The 12,173-nt window shown below is 46.9% G+C and overlaps 1 protein-coding gene across 3 annotated transcripts; it reads right to left on the bottom strand.

Annotated features, from left to right (window-relative positions):
* Positions 1 to 110: 110 nt before the first annotated feature.
* On the bottom strand, positions 111 to 11,575 carry stip1 (stress-induced phosphoprotein 1). 3 transcript variants are annotated; one of them, XM_086160354.1, is made up of 14 exons: positions 11,456 to 11,575; positions 8,039 to 8,248; positions 5,315 to 5,456; positions 5,035 to 5,176; positions 4,791 to 4,956; positions 4,583 to 4,709; positions 4,394 to 4,496; positions 3,350 to 3,470; positions 3,162 to 3,258; positions 2,948 to 3,072; positions 2,614 to 2,650; positions 2,398 to 2,501; positions 1,442 to 1,614; positions 111 to 1,351 (listed from the first exon to the last, which is right to left on the bottom strand). In XM_086160354.1, exons 1-14 carry the CDS (start codon positions 11,462 to 11,464, stop codon positions 1,279 to 1,281), a joined length of 1,629 nt encoding a protein of 542 aa, XP_086016480.1. In that variant the 5' UTR covers positions 11,465 to 11,575; the 3' UTR covers positions 111 to 1,278. The 3 variants fall into 3 exon arrangements, with proteins under 3 accessions (XP_086016480.1, XP_086016479.1, XP_086016478.1); XM_086160353.1 differs by lacking the exon at positions 11,456 to 11,575 and adding an exon at positions 10,576 to 10,632; XM_086160352.1 differs by lacking the exon at positions 11,456 to 11,575 and adding an exon at positions 9,791 to 9,915.
* Between the last annotated feature and the right edge of the window lie 598 nt (positions 11,576 to 12,173).

The following is a 12,173-nucleotide window of genomic DNA, read 5'->3' as shown; positions in this document are numbered from 1 at the left end:
TGTGAGATATGTAACATTTGGCTTGGATATCAAAAATAACTCAGCCATAAAATATGGGTCAACACAAACAATCTTGAAATTAAAAAGAAGCCACCAGCAACTTTTAAAAATACATTCAGATATTGTGTATTCCACAGTAAAACTTTTCCATGACACGCCTTGAGACAGTTACATCCGTGGCATCCGTGGTTACATCCTCCATTTTGATTACAATGGGACACTTCTTAACAGTTACAAAGAAAAAAAACATAAAAAGGTCCACTCCCCTCCCATGTGGTGAGTCCAAGTGAAAAGCTAAAATAATATAGAAATAGAAACAGGTGGGGTGTTAAAAAAAAAAAAGAAAAAGTAATTGCTGTTTTTTTCTTTAATAGCATATCTGAGTCTCTTGAAGACCTCTGAGGTAACCAAAGCCACCAAGGGGCTTATGGGACGGGGGGAAATAAACAGCGACTGTGTCCATCGCCAGAATTTTCAAGCAAGAGATTCTGTTGAATCGGCCCCGGCAGGGGTGAATCAGCCATCTGGAGGTGATGGAGGGGCTGGCAGTTCGGGTCAGGTCTCCAACACCAGCAGACAAATGTATGACGCATGGTAACATCTGAGAAAAAGGTGAATCCACCATTCAGTACCTTTAAAGTCATTGAAGCCAATATTCTAAGGTTTCATGAAAACATCTCCACACTTAACAGTGCTACTTTTAGGCTGACTGTTTTTTTTCCAATCAAACCTTAGTTTGCCGAGGATTTCTGATTAGAAAAACGGCAAGTTTTTGGGGGATAATCCCTGATTGGAAATGTGGCTGACGGATGGATTCCGGGTGGGTTGTGCAAAAGGAGCCACCGCAGTCAAGTTTTCTCTTTTATTGTCAAAGGTTGTGTTTCAGAGAGTGACCAGGCGCTCTTCTGCAGGTGTTTGAATGCAATTTAAATTCACACCTAAGCCTTACATCGTCGACTACGGGAGAAATTAGATATTGCCGCCCCCGTTGTCGAGCGCCGCAACGAAAAACCCCAATCTCGGCATTCTTGGTTGGCAGAACCCCCCTGGTGCTTCCGAGGTGAGATGCATTTTTATGTACAACGTCAAAGTGAAACAGATATATATTAAAAAAAATAATAAAATAAAATAAAATAAAAAAAAAAACAAACAAAAAAAAACACAAGACGATGGACAGTATAATTTCGACCTCTGAGGGGAAAAAAATTTTTGAATGTGTCACTGTGTCTCAGGAGTTTTCTTCAAACGTCAGGCTCCTCTGTGTTTTTGTGTTCATCATCAACGAATGGCTATCAGTCCAACGTCAATGAGTTTCTGGATCTTCTGCGCGATGACTGGGTTCTTTAGGTGACTACAGGTCAGAGAGAGGGATGTTAGGAAAATAATTTCCTGAGGCAAGGCGGCAAAGGCAAAAAAAAAAAAAAAAAGCCGTGAGACATACTCGCTGAGCGCCTGGGGGTCCTTCTGCATTTGCTCCAGGATCATGCGCATGGCTGGGTCGGACATGATCTGTTGCACCTCGGGGTCAGCCATGGCCCGCTTCTTTACCTCCTCGGGGCTGTCATTCCTCATGGCCTGGCTGACCATGCAGCGTTGCATGCCCTCTGAGGCTTCCTGGGTGAGTAGACAAGATGAGGGGGAGAGGGGAGGAGGCACTCAGTGCATGCATCCATCTAGCCACCTAAGCCATGCAAAGGCTAACAACACACACCAAGTACACTGAACTCTGAGACTTTAAATGGCAACTGTCAGTTTTCTATCTAATTAAAAATTATTTTGGATAAATGTCGAGCCTAATGAGCTCAGTTCCCTTCATCTTTGTGATTCAAAGGACGGCAGCTCAGCATATGTTGTTCTTTTCACTCACTGGCTCAGAGATGCACCTCATGCACTTAAAAACGACACAAAAAAAACTCCAAAAAAGACTTTGTTAGAAGGGTCAACAAAAGAAAAACAGAGGCACTGTCAAATCGACTAATTCTAGAACAGTGGCGACTTTTCTAGGGGTGCACCCTTGAGGCCAGCGGCTTCCTGTGGGTCACACCGGTCGCACTTTTTCAGACAAATTGTGAGCCGCAAAAACACACACAAAAACCTAATATCCGTGGAAGGTGGCGCTCTTAATCCAGATATGTAAATAGATATATACATAGATAGGTAGATGGATGGTGGTACATTCACACAGAAATAGCAAAATTAGTAAAATTAGTAAAGTCAACAGTGGTCTTAGACCACTGTTGACTTTACACAGACCCAGTCTGTGTATATATCGATATATACAGACTGGGATGGTTCCACACATATTTACAAGAAAAAAAAAATGTACTCACTAGAATTTTTAAACAAAATATTAAGGTCCCGAAACCCTTCTTAGTCACTGATATTTGTGTACAGTACCTTTGAGGATGAGTCCAGCTCCAGGGCCTTCTGATACGCATCCATGGCTTTGGAGAACTCTTTCAGGGCCTCCAGAGCAGCTCCTTTACGAGTGTAGCCTTTGACTGAATGTCAATTCGAAAGGGAGAAATTAATGTTTATAATCTGAGCTTCAAGGCATGTGTGTGTGTGTTCAGGGAACTTGAATGTGGAGTCCGAGGCGGTGCGGTGACTCACTAAAGGTGGGCTCCAGTCTGATGCATTCCTCACAGTCCTGCAGCAGAGGAGAGATTGGTGCCATCAAACCCAGTGGTTTAATAATAACGGGCCAAAAAATACAAACACAAGATCAGACATAATTTATCCACTGATGACATCCAATCTAAGGTTCCTCTCGTAAACATCTGCCTATTTCTCATCGACGTTCTGATGACATTCAAGTCATATACAGAGTTTGGCTCAAAAATATCACTTAAATCCTGCGTATTTCCAGGATTGTTTAAGCTCCCTCTTTCTTTCAACATAAACTACTTGCTGATTTTGGGGTCACGTTCTCCATGCTGTGGCGCACCTTGAGGGCCAGCTGGAACTCCAGCAGTTTCGTGTAGCACGCCGCCCTGTTGCTGAAGAGCTTGGCGTCATGCGGGTTCCTCTTGATGGCCTCGGTGTAATGTTTCATGGCTAATGGGTAGTCACCTGTGTTGGGAGAGAGGACGGGGTGCTTTCACGATTCATCTATCAAAACACCAAATCAGGCAATGTGATCCATGGTGAGGGAAACGCACCCTTCTGGAAGGCATCGTTGCCCTTGTTCTTCTCCTCCAGGGCAAGGTCGGGGTTGATGTAGGCCAGTTTCTCCTGCTCTTTCAGGATCTTCTCTGCCTGAAGAGCACGCAGTGTCAGGGCACAGAGGGACGGGGCAAGGACAGCAGGACTACCCAGGATTGGAGGTGTCGGAGGGGTGGGGGTTTACCTGCTGACACTTTTTCAGGACATCTGGGGTGCGGTGCTCAGTCAGGCTCTTGTTGAAGAACTGAATCGCCTCTTTGTATTGCTCCTGCTTGAAGTACGAGTTGCCGATCCTGGCCAGAGCCCTGTGGGATGGAGGAGGGAAGGAGGGGGGTCATGTCAGTCATGGAAAGGGGGGTGCTCACTCCAAGGGAGCGCATGCAAACCCTTGTCATCTCAATCAGCTGTTTATTTACTTCATTTACTGCCAGCAGGTCAACTGACTTATGTTAGCTTGAACTGTTAAACAGTTCTGTGCGCTAACCCTGGTAAAAAGACATCCTGGGTTAGCCTCGCAGAAGAGAGCAAATAAAATTAGGAAATCACTCAATTGAAGCTCAGGACTTACTGTTACTAGTCCAAATGTTGCTATATTAGATTCCTCAAAGTCTGCCGTGCTTGCTAGGAGTTAACAATAATGTTTGAATGGTGTTCGCGGTTGGAGCGTGATAAAAATGCAAACGGCGAGCATTCCATCACCTTCTCCCTCCCGCCAGAGGCAAAATCATCACCCTACCAGGTTAGAGGTAACACCAGTCCATCTCGCAGGTATTTTGCTACTGACTAGGCTAACAGCTAGCCAATCAAGATACTCAATCCAGCCTGCTTGTTGTGAGCGGAGCCACGTTACTCCAATCTTGATGCCCTGGTGTCGCAATTCTTCAAACATTAGACTATTGATGTCACTTTCCCCTGACCCAGACACAGGGTTATAATTTTAGCGCTTACAGCATAATCGAAAAACGACGTGCTCTGGCACATGGTGAGGTTAAGTATTGGCAGTGATCGTTTACACACCATGGGAACAACAAACAGGAAGTGGGATCAACCACGACAGGAAACCCATGTGTTTTCATGAATGGAACCTCAGCAGAGAAACAATAAGCAATCAAGAGTTCACTCATGACTGCAGCTCATTGGACTTAATCAATGCCTCTCCTTTCGACAGCGTTCCTTTGCTTCACTAAGGTGTTTTTTTTTTTTTTAAATAAAAGGAGGCAGAACTCACTTGGCGATCTGTCTGTAGTCTTCTCGGTTCTCCCTGCCAACGTCAATGGCCTTGTCGCAGTATTCTCTGCACTTTTCAAACTCTCCTTTCTCGAAATAAACAGCTGCAGAGGAAAGACAAAACAGGAAAATGTGAAGCACAAACGGGAAAGCATTGAGCGATTCTGCAGACATTCGGGGAATTGTGTACCTGCTTGGTTGGAGATGTAGCTCATGTTGGTGGGGTCGTGTTTGATGGCCTCCTCGTAATGCTTCAGCGCCTTCTCAAAGTCCTTGTTCCTGTACGCGGAGTTGCCCAGCTCCTTCTCCTTCATAGCCTGTGGGAAAACGGGATATGCTGGAGCTGCAGTGGGCAGATGGAGGCGCCTATCATCGCAGAGGGAGGCTGGTTTGCTCACCTTTCTCTTGTTTTCAGGGAGGTCTTCCTCTTTGGGAGGAGGTGGCTGGGTCTCTTTGGGTTTGGGGGGTGGTGGAGGGGTGGACTCCTCCTCCTCCTCCATCTCGGAGAGGTTGAGTCCCAGCAGCACAGAGAGGGTGGTCATCACTCTGGGGTCCTGAAGCTTCCTGCCGAACAAACCAACCGGCACGGTTCACAAAACATGGCGGGTGTAAAGCACAATGGATTTCTTATAATGCACCTACGTTCCGAGGTCCGACGGCTTGTTCCTGAGCTGCTCAAGCAACTCCCTGTAGCTGGGGTCGGAAAGAAGCTCGCGGGTTCGGGGATCATTCTCAAGCTTCTGATATAGGTTGGGCATGGCAAAGGGGTTCATCCTGCTTTTCTCTGGCAAGGGAGAGCATTGATCACTGTTAGCATTCAGCTCTGCAGGGCCAGAACAGAGGGACCAAACTCCTGCATCCAAGTCCTAACTAACTCAACGCTGAAAAAAAAACGAAAGGCTTCTGTTCCAGTACGGGTTACCTGCGAGCCGGGCCTCGATGTTCTGGAGACCCTCCTTCAGTTGCTGGTTGCTTGGCTCTTGCCGGATGCCCTCCTGGTACGTAGCTCTGGCGTCCTCCAGTCGGCCGAGAAATTCCAGTGCCGCCGCTTTGCGAGAGTAGCCCTGGGCAGTCAGAGCAAGAAAACTCATCAACGATATCCTGAGAAGACAAGCAGGCGGCTGAGGACAACTACAGTAATACCTTCACTCACCAGTTTGATTGCTTCCATGGAGCGCATAACCCAATATGCTTGTACATGAAATTACATTTCCCCACTGAAATGAATTAAAAGGCTATCAATCTGTTTCAAATGACGGTTTCGTGATTTTAAATGAGAAAATGTGCTTTATAAATAACAAATAATGTCCTGAAAAAGATAATACAAAATAGAGTAAATACAGAAATATAAAGAAATCTGCTCTGTGAGCTGCCACCTTACTGTGGCGGAGGGGTTTGAGTGTCCTGGTCACCCAAGGCAAACAGGTCCCAGGTGAGGGACCAGACAAAATGTGGTTCAGAAGACTCATGAAGAAGACAAACATTGAATCTAGCTTTCCCGTGCCCGGACAGGAGTAACCAGGTACCCGGGTCCCCCCCCCGGAGCCACGCCGGGGGTGGGCCTCGATGGCGAGTGCCTGGTGGCCGGGCCTTCACCCATGGGGCTCGGCCGGGCACAGCCCAAAGGATCAACATGGGTCTCTATTCCCCTCGGCTCACCAAACCATAGGAAGGGCCGAGGAGGTCGGGTGCATTGTGAGCTGGGCGGTAGCCGGAGCGGGGGACCTTAGCGGTCCGATTCTCGGCTGCAGAAGCCAGCTCTTGGGACGTGGAATGTCACCTCTGGCGGGGAAGGAGCCCGAGCTGGTGCACGAGGCTGAGAGATTTCGACTAGACACAGTCAGACTCACCTCGACGCACAGGCTGGGGTCTGGAACTGGGCCTCTCGAGAGGGGCTGAACCCTTTTTTTTACTCTGGAGTTGCCCCCAGTGAGAGGCGCCGTAGCAGGTGTGGGGATAACGATCGTCCCCGGGCTCGGGACCTGCACGTTGGGGTTCAACCCCCGCTGTGTACCCTGGGAGCGGGGCGCAGCTGCCCTCAACCCTAGATGTTGTAGATTGGTGGCAGGAATACTTCTGAAACTTCCTCAACCCGATGAAACGCCTTCCAACGAGGAAGCAGAGCCAAGGGACTCTTGAGTGGACACATTTATTTCCGGGGCCGAAGTTGCTAAAGCAGTCCAAAAGCTCTTCGGTAGCGGGGCCCTGGGGGTGGATGAGGTCCGCCCTGGGTTCTTCAAAGCTCTGAATGCTGTAGGGCTGTCCTATCTGACAGGCCTCTGGCTGACCATGGTGCTCAACCAGGAACAGGTGGAATGCCCACTCCAGGTCGGGTAGTGGTATCTCATGAGTGAGGGAAAGATGGAGCGGGAGATCGACAGGTGATCGGTGTGGCATCTGCAGTCATGCAGACTCTGAGGAACTGAGCCAAAAGGTGAAGCTCAATTAACTGGTCTATATACGTTCCCAACCTCACCTTTGATCACGAGCTGAGTAGTGACTGAAAGAACGAGATTGCGGATACAAGCGGCAAAAATGAGTTTGCTCTGCAGGGTGGCCACTCTCCCTTAGAGAATGGGGTGAGAAGTTCTGTTATCCGGGAGCAGTTCAGAGTAGAGCCACTGCTCCTCTGCATAGAAAGGGGTCAGATGAAGTGGCTCGGGCATCCAGTCAGGATGCCTCCTGGATGCCTGCTGGGGGAGGTATTCCGGACATGTCCATCTGGGAGGAGACCACAAGGAAGACCCAGGACACGCTCCAGAGACGATGTCTCCAGGCTGGCCTGAGAACGCCTTGGGGTCCCCCCAGAGAAGCTGGACCATGTGGCGGGGGAGAGGAAGGTCTGGGACTCACTGCTCCGACTGCTGCCACCGTGACCCAACTCTGGATAAGCGGGGGGAAGATGGAGGGATGGATAAAGAAATCAACTGGCTTTATCCAGTGTATTCACCTTGAAGATCGGACAAAGATGCCATTGTGAGCAGAAGTTGGATGGGTGAGTTTTTCCATTTGGTGCTCTATCACTTACCTTACTTGCTACACACAATGCTACAAGGTGTCACTAAATGTAAGGTGCATTCTTTGTTCCACTTTTTTTAAATTTCAATTAGTGACTGAGTGAAGCCGCTCCACTTTTTAAAAAGAAGATCAAGCCACTCCTGAACAGCCTTGACTGACTCTGTAGCCTTGTGCATTGACGTTCCCACCGTCTACTGCACCAAATTCCCGAAAACGTCTCGTGCCTTCTCACAGTTAACGTCACAGTATTTCACCAACAACTTCTCCATCTTTTCATGGACGAATCCACAACACACACACACACACCTCACTTAAGTTCTTCCATGATTTTCTCTGGGCTACCTGGAAGCGGACTGCGTGTTCTATTGTTTTTAAACGCCACTTCACAGACAGCAACAACCATGGCAGTGTCAAACACTCATCCTGCTGATCCTAACTTAGATCTGGGCTTTCTCAAAAAGCAAAAATAAAAAACCACTGAGCACTGGCTCCTCTCTCTGAAAGCATAGCATTCTTCAGCTTACTTTCAACATTATGCAATGACTTTAACACACCTACAGGGGCGATAGAGAGCTCCCTGACTGCAATCAAAGGGTTTGCCATTCGGCAGGATGAGTCGTGGCCTCACCTTGCCCCAGTCAGGCTTGATCTTGATGGTCTGACAGGCATCCTGCAGGGCGCTCTCGTAGTTGCCCTTCTTGGCGTGGGCAGCCGAGCGGTTACTGTATAAGACGTGGTTGGACGGGTCCAGGGCCAGCGCCTCCGTGTAGCAGCGGACGGCCTCATCGATGTTCCCCGCGCTCAGCGCTTTGTTGCCCTGGTCTTTTAATGCTGAGACCTGTGAGGGCAAAGGGAAAGGTTTTCGGTGGAGATCAGAGTAGACAAAATACACCAGCGCAGCTGCACCAGACACGAGGAAAGAAGGAATAACAAAAGGCCAATCAGCTGTTTGTGACAGACAGGTGGTGCAAACGGCGGTAAAGCCTTCTCTGATGATTAACTTCTATCCAGATTCATGGTATGGTCTAGGAATCATTCAATGTTTTCTTTTTGAGAAAGCTCATAGTTAGCATTAGCATAGCCCTTCGTTGTGCTATCATCGGCTGTCTGCTGAGGATATCCCATAACACACCTCTCCTTCCCTCAACTCTTCTTTTGCTGCCTGCACTCTCTCTTCATCGGTGCACGATAGTAATCTTATATCTTCTCTCATTGCACAGGTCTCCATAGGGCGTGGCTTGATATACTGCAGTGTCTAACCAGGCGTTCACCACTGCTATTTCTTCAATGTATACTCAAGCTATTATTGTATAATTTCAGCTACCAGCATGTAATATCAGCCCTACTGTTATTACTCATAGACCATTACTGCCTGTCCCTCCCATTAGTGCTTGCTCATGGTGGAACATTGGGTTTCTGTAGATCATCTAAAAGAGTGTGATCCAGACCTGGTCTACATAGAAAGCATAAGACAACTGTCAGCCTTGGTCAAAGCGCTGACTGGAGCTTAAGCTTTCAAATAGCATCTGCTTCCAGTTAACACGCTAAGCAATCTCATTTAGGTGCAAACAACAACCACTGAGGGCGTTGACATTTTAATTTAAGAAATAAAACAAATACTAATTAGTAACTTTGTTTATTTAGAGAAAATGGCAGGTACTGGAGAGTGAGGAAGTCATTGGTCCGAGGCAGAGATGGTTCGCGAGCAAAGCTGACTTTGTTTGCATCGGTTTTTGGTGCATTAAGAAATCAGACAAAATCGATATTGATCCTTATAGACTTCACGCAAACATTGACACTGCATAAGGAGATTTTCCCAGTGGAGCAGATAACTAAAAGCCTTAGAAACATCTATCACCCTTATCATACTTGGATCTTCCTTATTATTATGAATTTCTATTGACGGGCATTGTTTTGCCACCTGAGGTTAAAATGACGTTATCTGTTTCTCTTCTCCAATCCACTTTTTTAGTCGACCACATCACAACCCTGCATTCTTGATAGCAGATCTATTTTCAATCAAAGAACAAAATTCACATGCACAAATCCCAAGTTATCCTGCAACAAAATTGACCTTGGGGGTCACAGACAGATGCTGCAAAATATAAAAAATAGCAAACATCTGTTACAATTTACCCGCATGAATTATCCTACACGACTTCCAGCATTTATATGCTTTCACAGGATGGAATTGGAATAGCCCGGGGGATTTCAAAATAAAAGGCGGCGTCACGCTATGCTTTACGCCATCAGTGACGTCAAGTCCTTGACTCGTTTCGGCACGGATCGATATATCGATTATTAGACCGGTGGACGTTAACACACATCTATGTTTACCAGCATGTGCACGTTGCTAACATGTCCACCTGCGAGCAGTTACCTTTTGTTCCTCCATTTCTGGTCCAATGAAGTGACCTTGCAACGGCTATTATCAACAGTTGGGGGTTGTTACAACAGCAGAAGGGACGAAAGGTGGCGGATTATGCGGTGTCTGACGACAAAATAAGGCCGAAGCCAGGAAGTTACGAGTAAATCTATCCCCGCTTTATACGTTTGTGTAGCGGCTGCCGCAACGAGTCCTGCGCGACTTCCGGGTCAGCAGTTTGAGAATAGGGGCTGCAGTAACGGAGGCGCTGAACAGCCCGCGTCTGGATTACGCGGTGACTTGTTTTCACCTCCAACGGCTGGGTTTCACCCCCGGCTGACTCCGGGGGGCCTCGGATGTTAGCTTCTCATCCCCCTGAACGCCGGAAGGAGGAAAGGGGGCTGATCTCTACTAGCTTGACATCCCTTGGCTAGGTTGACTCCACCTCCAGCACTGGACTCGCTGCTAACGTTAGCTGACAGCGGATACAAGAGGCTTGAGAACACCAATCTTATTTTAGCCAAATCCGGCTAACATAGTCCAATTCTGGATTATTTTACATATTTCGTTAAATAATTATCTGATGCTGAGTAGCATCGCCGAGCCCCGTCCGACGTGTAATGGGCTGACAAAACTAGCTAACTTACCTTGCTGATATTTGCAAACTCTAAAATAAAAAGGCAACTAATTTACACAAACCTCTAGGTAACACCGCGGGGATATCTAGGTGACTGAGGGCCAATCTTAAAGTGCCCCTTGTGAGAGTAGATGTCTGAGGAGGGGATTTGCAGAAGACTCACTTTCTCCATGGTGAAGCATGAGGTTCCTTCCAGAAACTACTGCGGACTAGCGCCTCCCCGCGCCGTGCACTGCCCGCGGGTTGCCAGTGTGGCCGGCGAAACATCCGCAAAGTGGCTACCCTCGCTATAGGTTTCATTCATTAAGTTAGCTGTGTCTGCAGTACGAGGGCCAGAGTTTAACTTTCAATCTAATCATAATAAATAAATCCTGAGACGTTTGACGAGAACGTCGACGGATTAGAGTGAAAAATCGTGTGATTTAAGGTGGGCCGTTTACGTCAGCTTTTAACCTGCACTCCACGGTGAAATCAGTGCAATTACCGCTTTTTATTCCTCCAACCCTTTGTGTTAAATATAAAAAGTGTCTGAGTACTGTCCAGCGATCCATTGAGACCACAAGGGAGTAATTTTTTACTGTGATATTTCGTCATGGCGGCTCAGACCCCCAAGGAGTGACATTTCCATGACAGGGGCATAGGGCTCTAGCGTTAGCTTAAATGCTAATACTGGCTAACAAGCAAACATTAGCCACAGCGACAGCACAAATGCATAATGTTAAAAACGGACCCGACCATGATAGCACAATAGGGACACCCATTAGTCGATTTTTAATGGTCACCGTTGTTCAGATATCTGAGAGTTCGGTGGCAATGCGGAAACCGGTCAGTCGCCGGCGGTCAGGCACGTTGCTAACAGCTTTGCTAGCAACCGCTCAAGCTAGCTGCCGTAGTCCATCGATGTTAGCAAAACTGATGTGTCGGAGAAAAAGGCAAATCGCTCAAACCTCTAATACACTCCTGAAAACATTTAACACACCATATGCGTGAGTGTAGATTTTAGTGGGTATATATATAAAAGAAAAGACAGGCAGAAGACTCACTTTCTCCATGGTGAAGCATGGGTTTCCTTCCAGAAACTACTGCGGAGTGGCGCCTCCCCCCTGAACACTCCGCCGGGTTGCCAGCGCGGCTCGTCAACAATCCGCAAATCGGCCTCCGGTTCAAGGTCCCGGGGAACAGCTGGACAGGACATTGTGGGGAAATAAAAACAAAATAAAACAAAAAATAGATTACAGACTTTAAAGTCAGAGGCGAGGGAATTAAAGTCAGAGACAAAGTCAGATTAAAGTGAGACTCATGACTTAAAGCTGCCCCTCCTCCACCCACATGTGATTATTTGCCGTGGCATGTTCCGTTTTCCCCTCATTCTTGAAGAGAATTACAGCTCTTTTCAAGTGGTAATTATTTTTACAATGAGTCGTATTTATTATTCCTATTTTTAAGTTTAATCCAAATCAGTAACATTTAGTAAAGATACTTTACTGATCCCAAAGAAAATTAAAGGTGTCCAGCAGCCTGCACACAAGTAATACACATTGCACAGATCAAACATGTTGCACACATCTGCATATATACGAATAGTCTCTTAGCAGGAAAAAAAAACTTTTATTTTCAAGGGCTTTTTGAGAATTACAAGAAGTTATTGTGGTATTTTTTTTCCCTTTTGAATATGACAATATTTTCACAGTCTTTGCTTTTCCTCCGTAAATAACACACACACACATATATATACTTTTTTTTTGGTCTTGCGATTTCCCG

The sequence above is a fragment of the Fistularia commersonii genome, chromosome 15, assembly GCF_037954325.1.
Source record: "Fistularia commersonii isolate RoL2024-O1a breed Wild chromosome 15, RoL_Fcom_v1.0, whole genome shotgun sequence".
Taxonomy (NCBI): Eukaryota; Metazoa; Chordata; class Actinopteri; order Syngnathiformes; family Fistulariidae; genus Fistularia; species Fistularia commersonii.
This window is presented reverse-complemented; position numbering and strand designations above follow the sequence as displayed.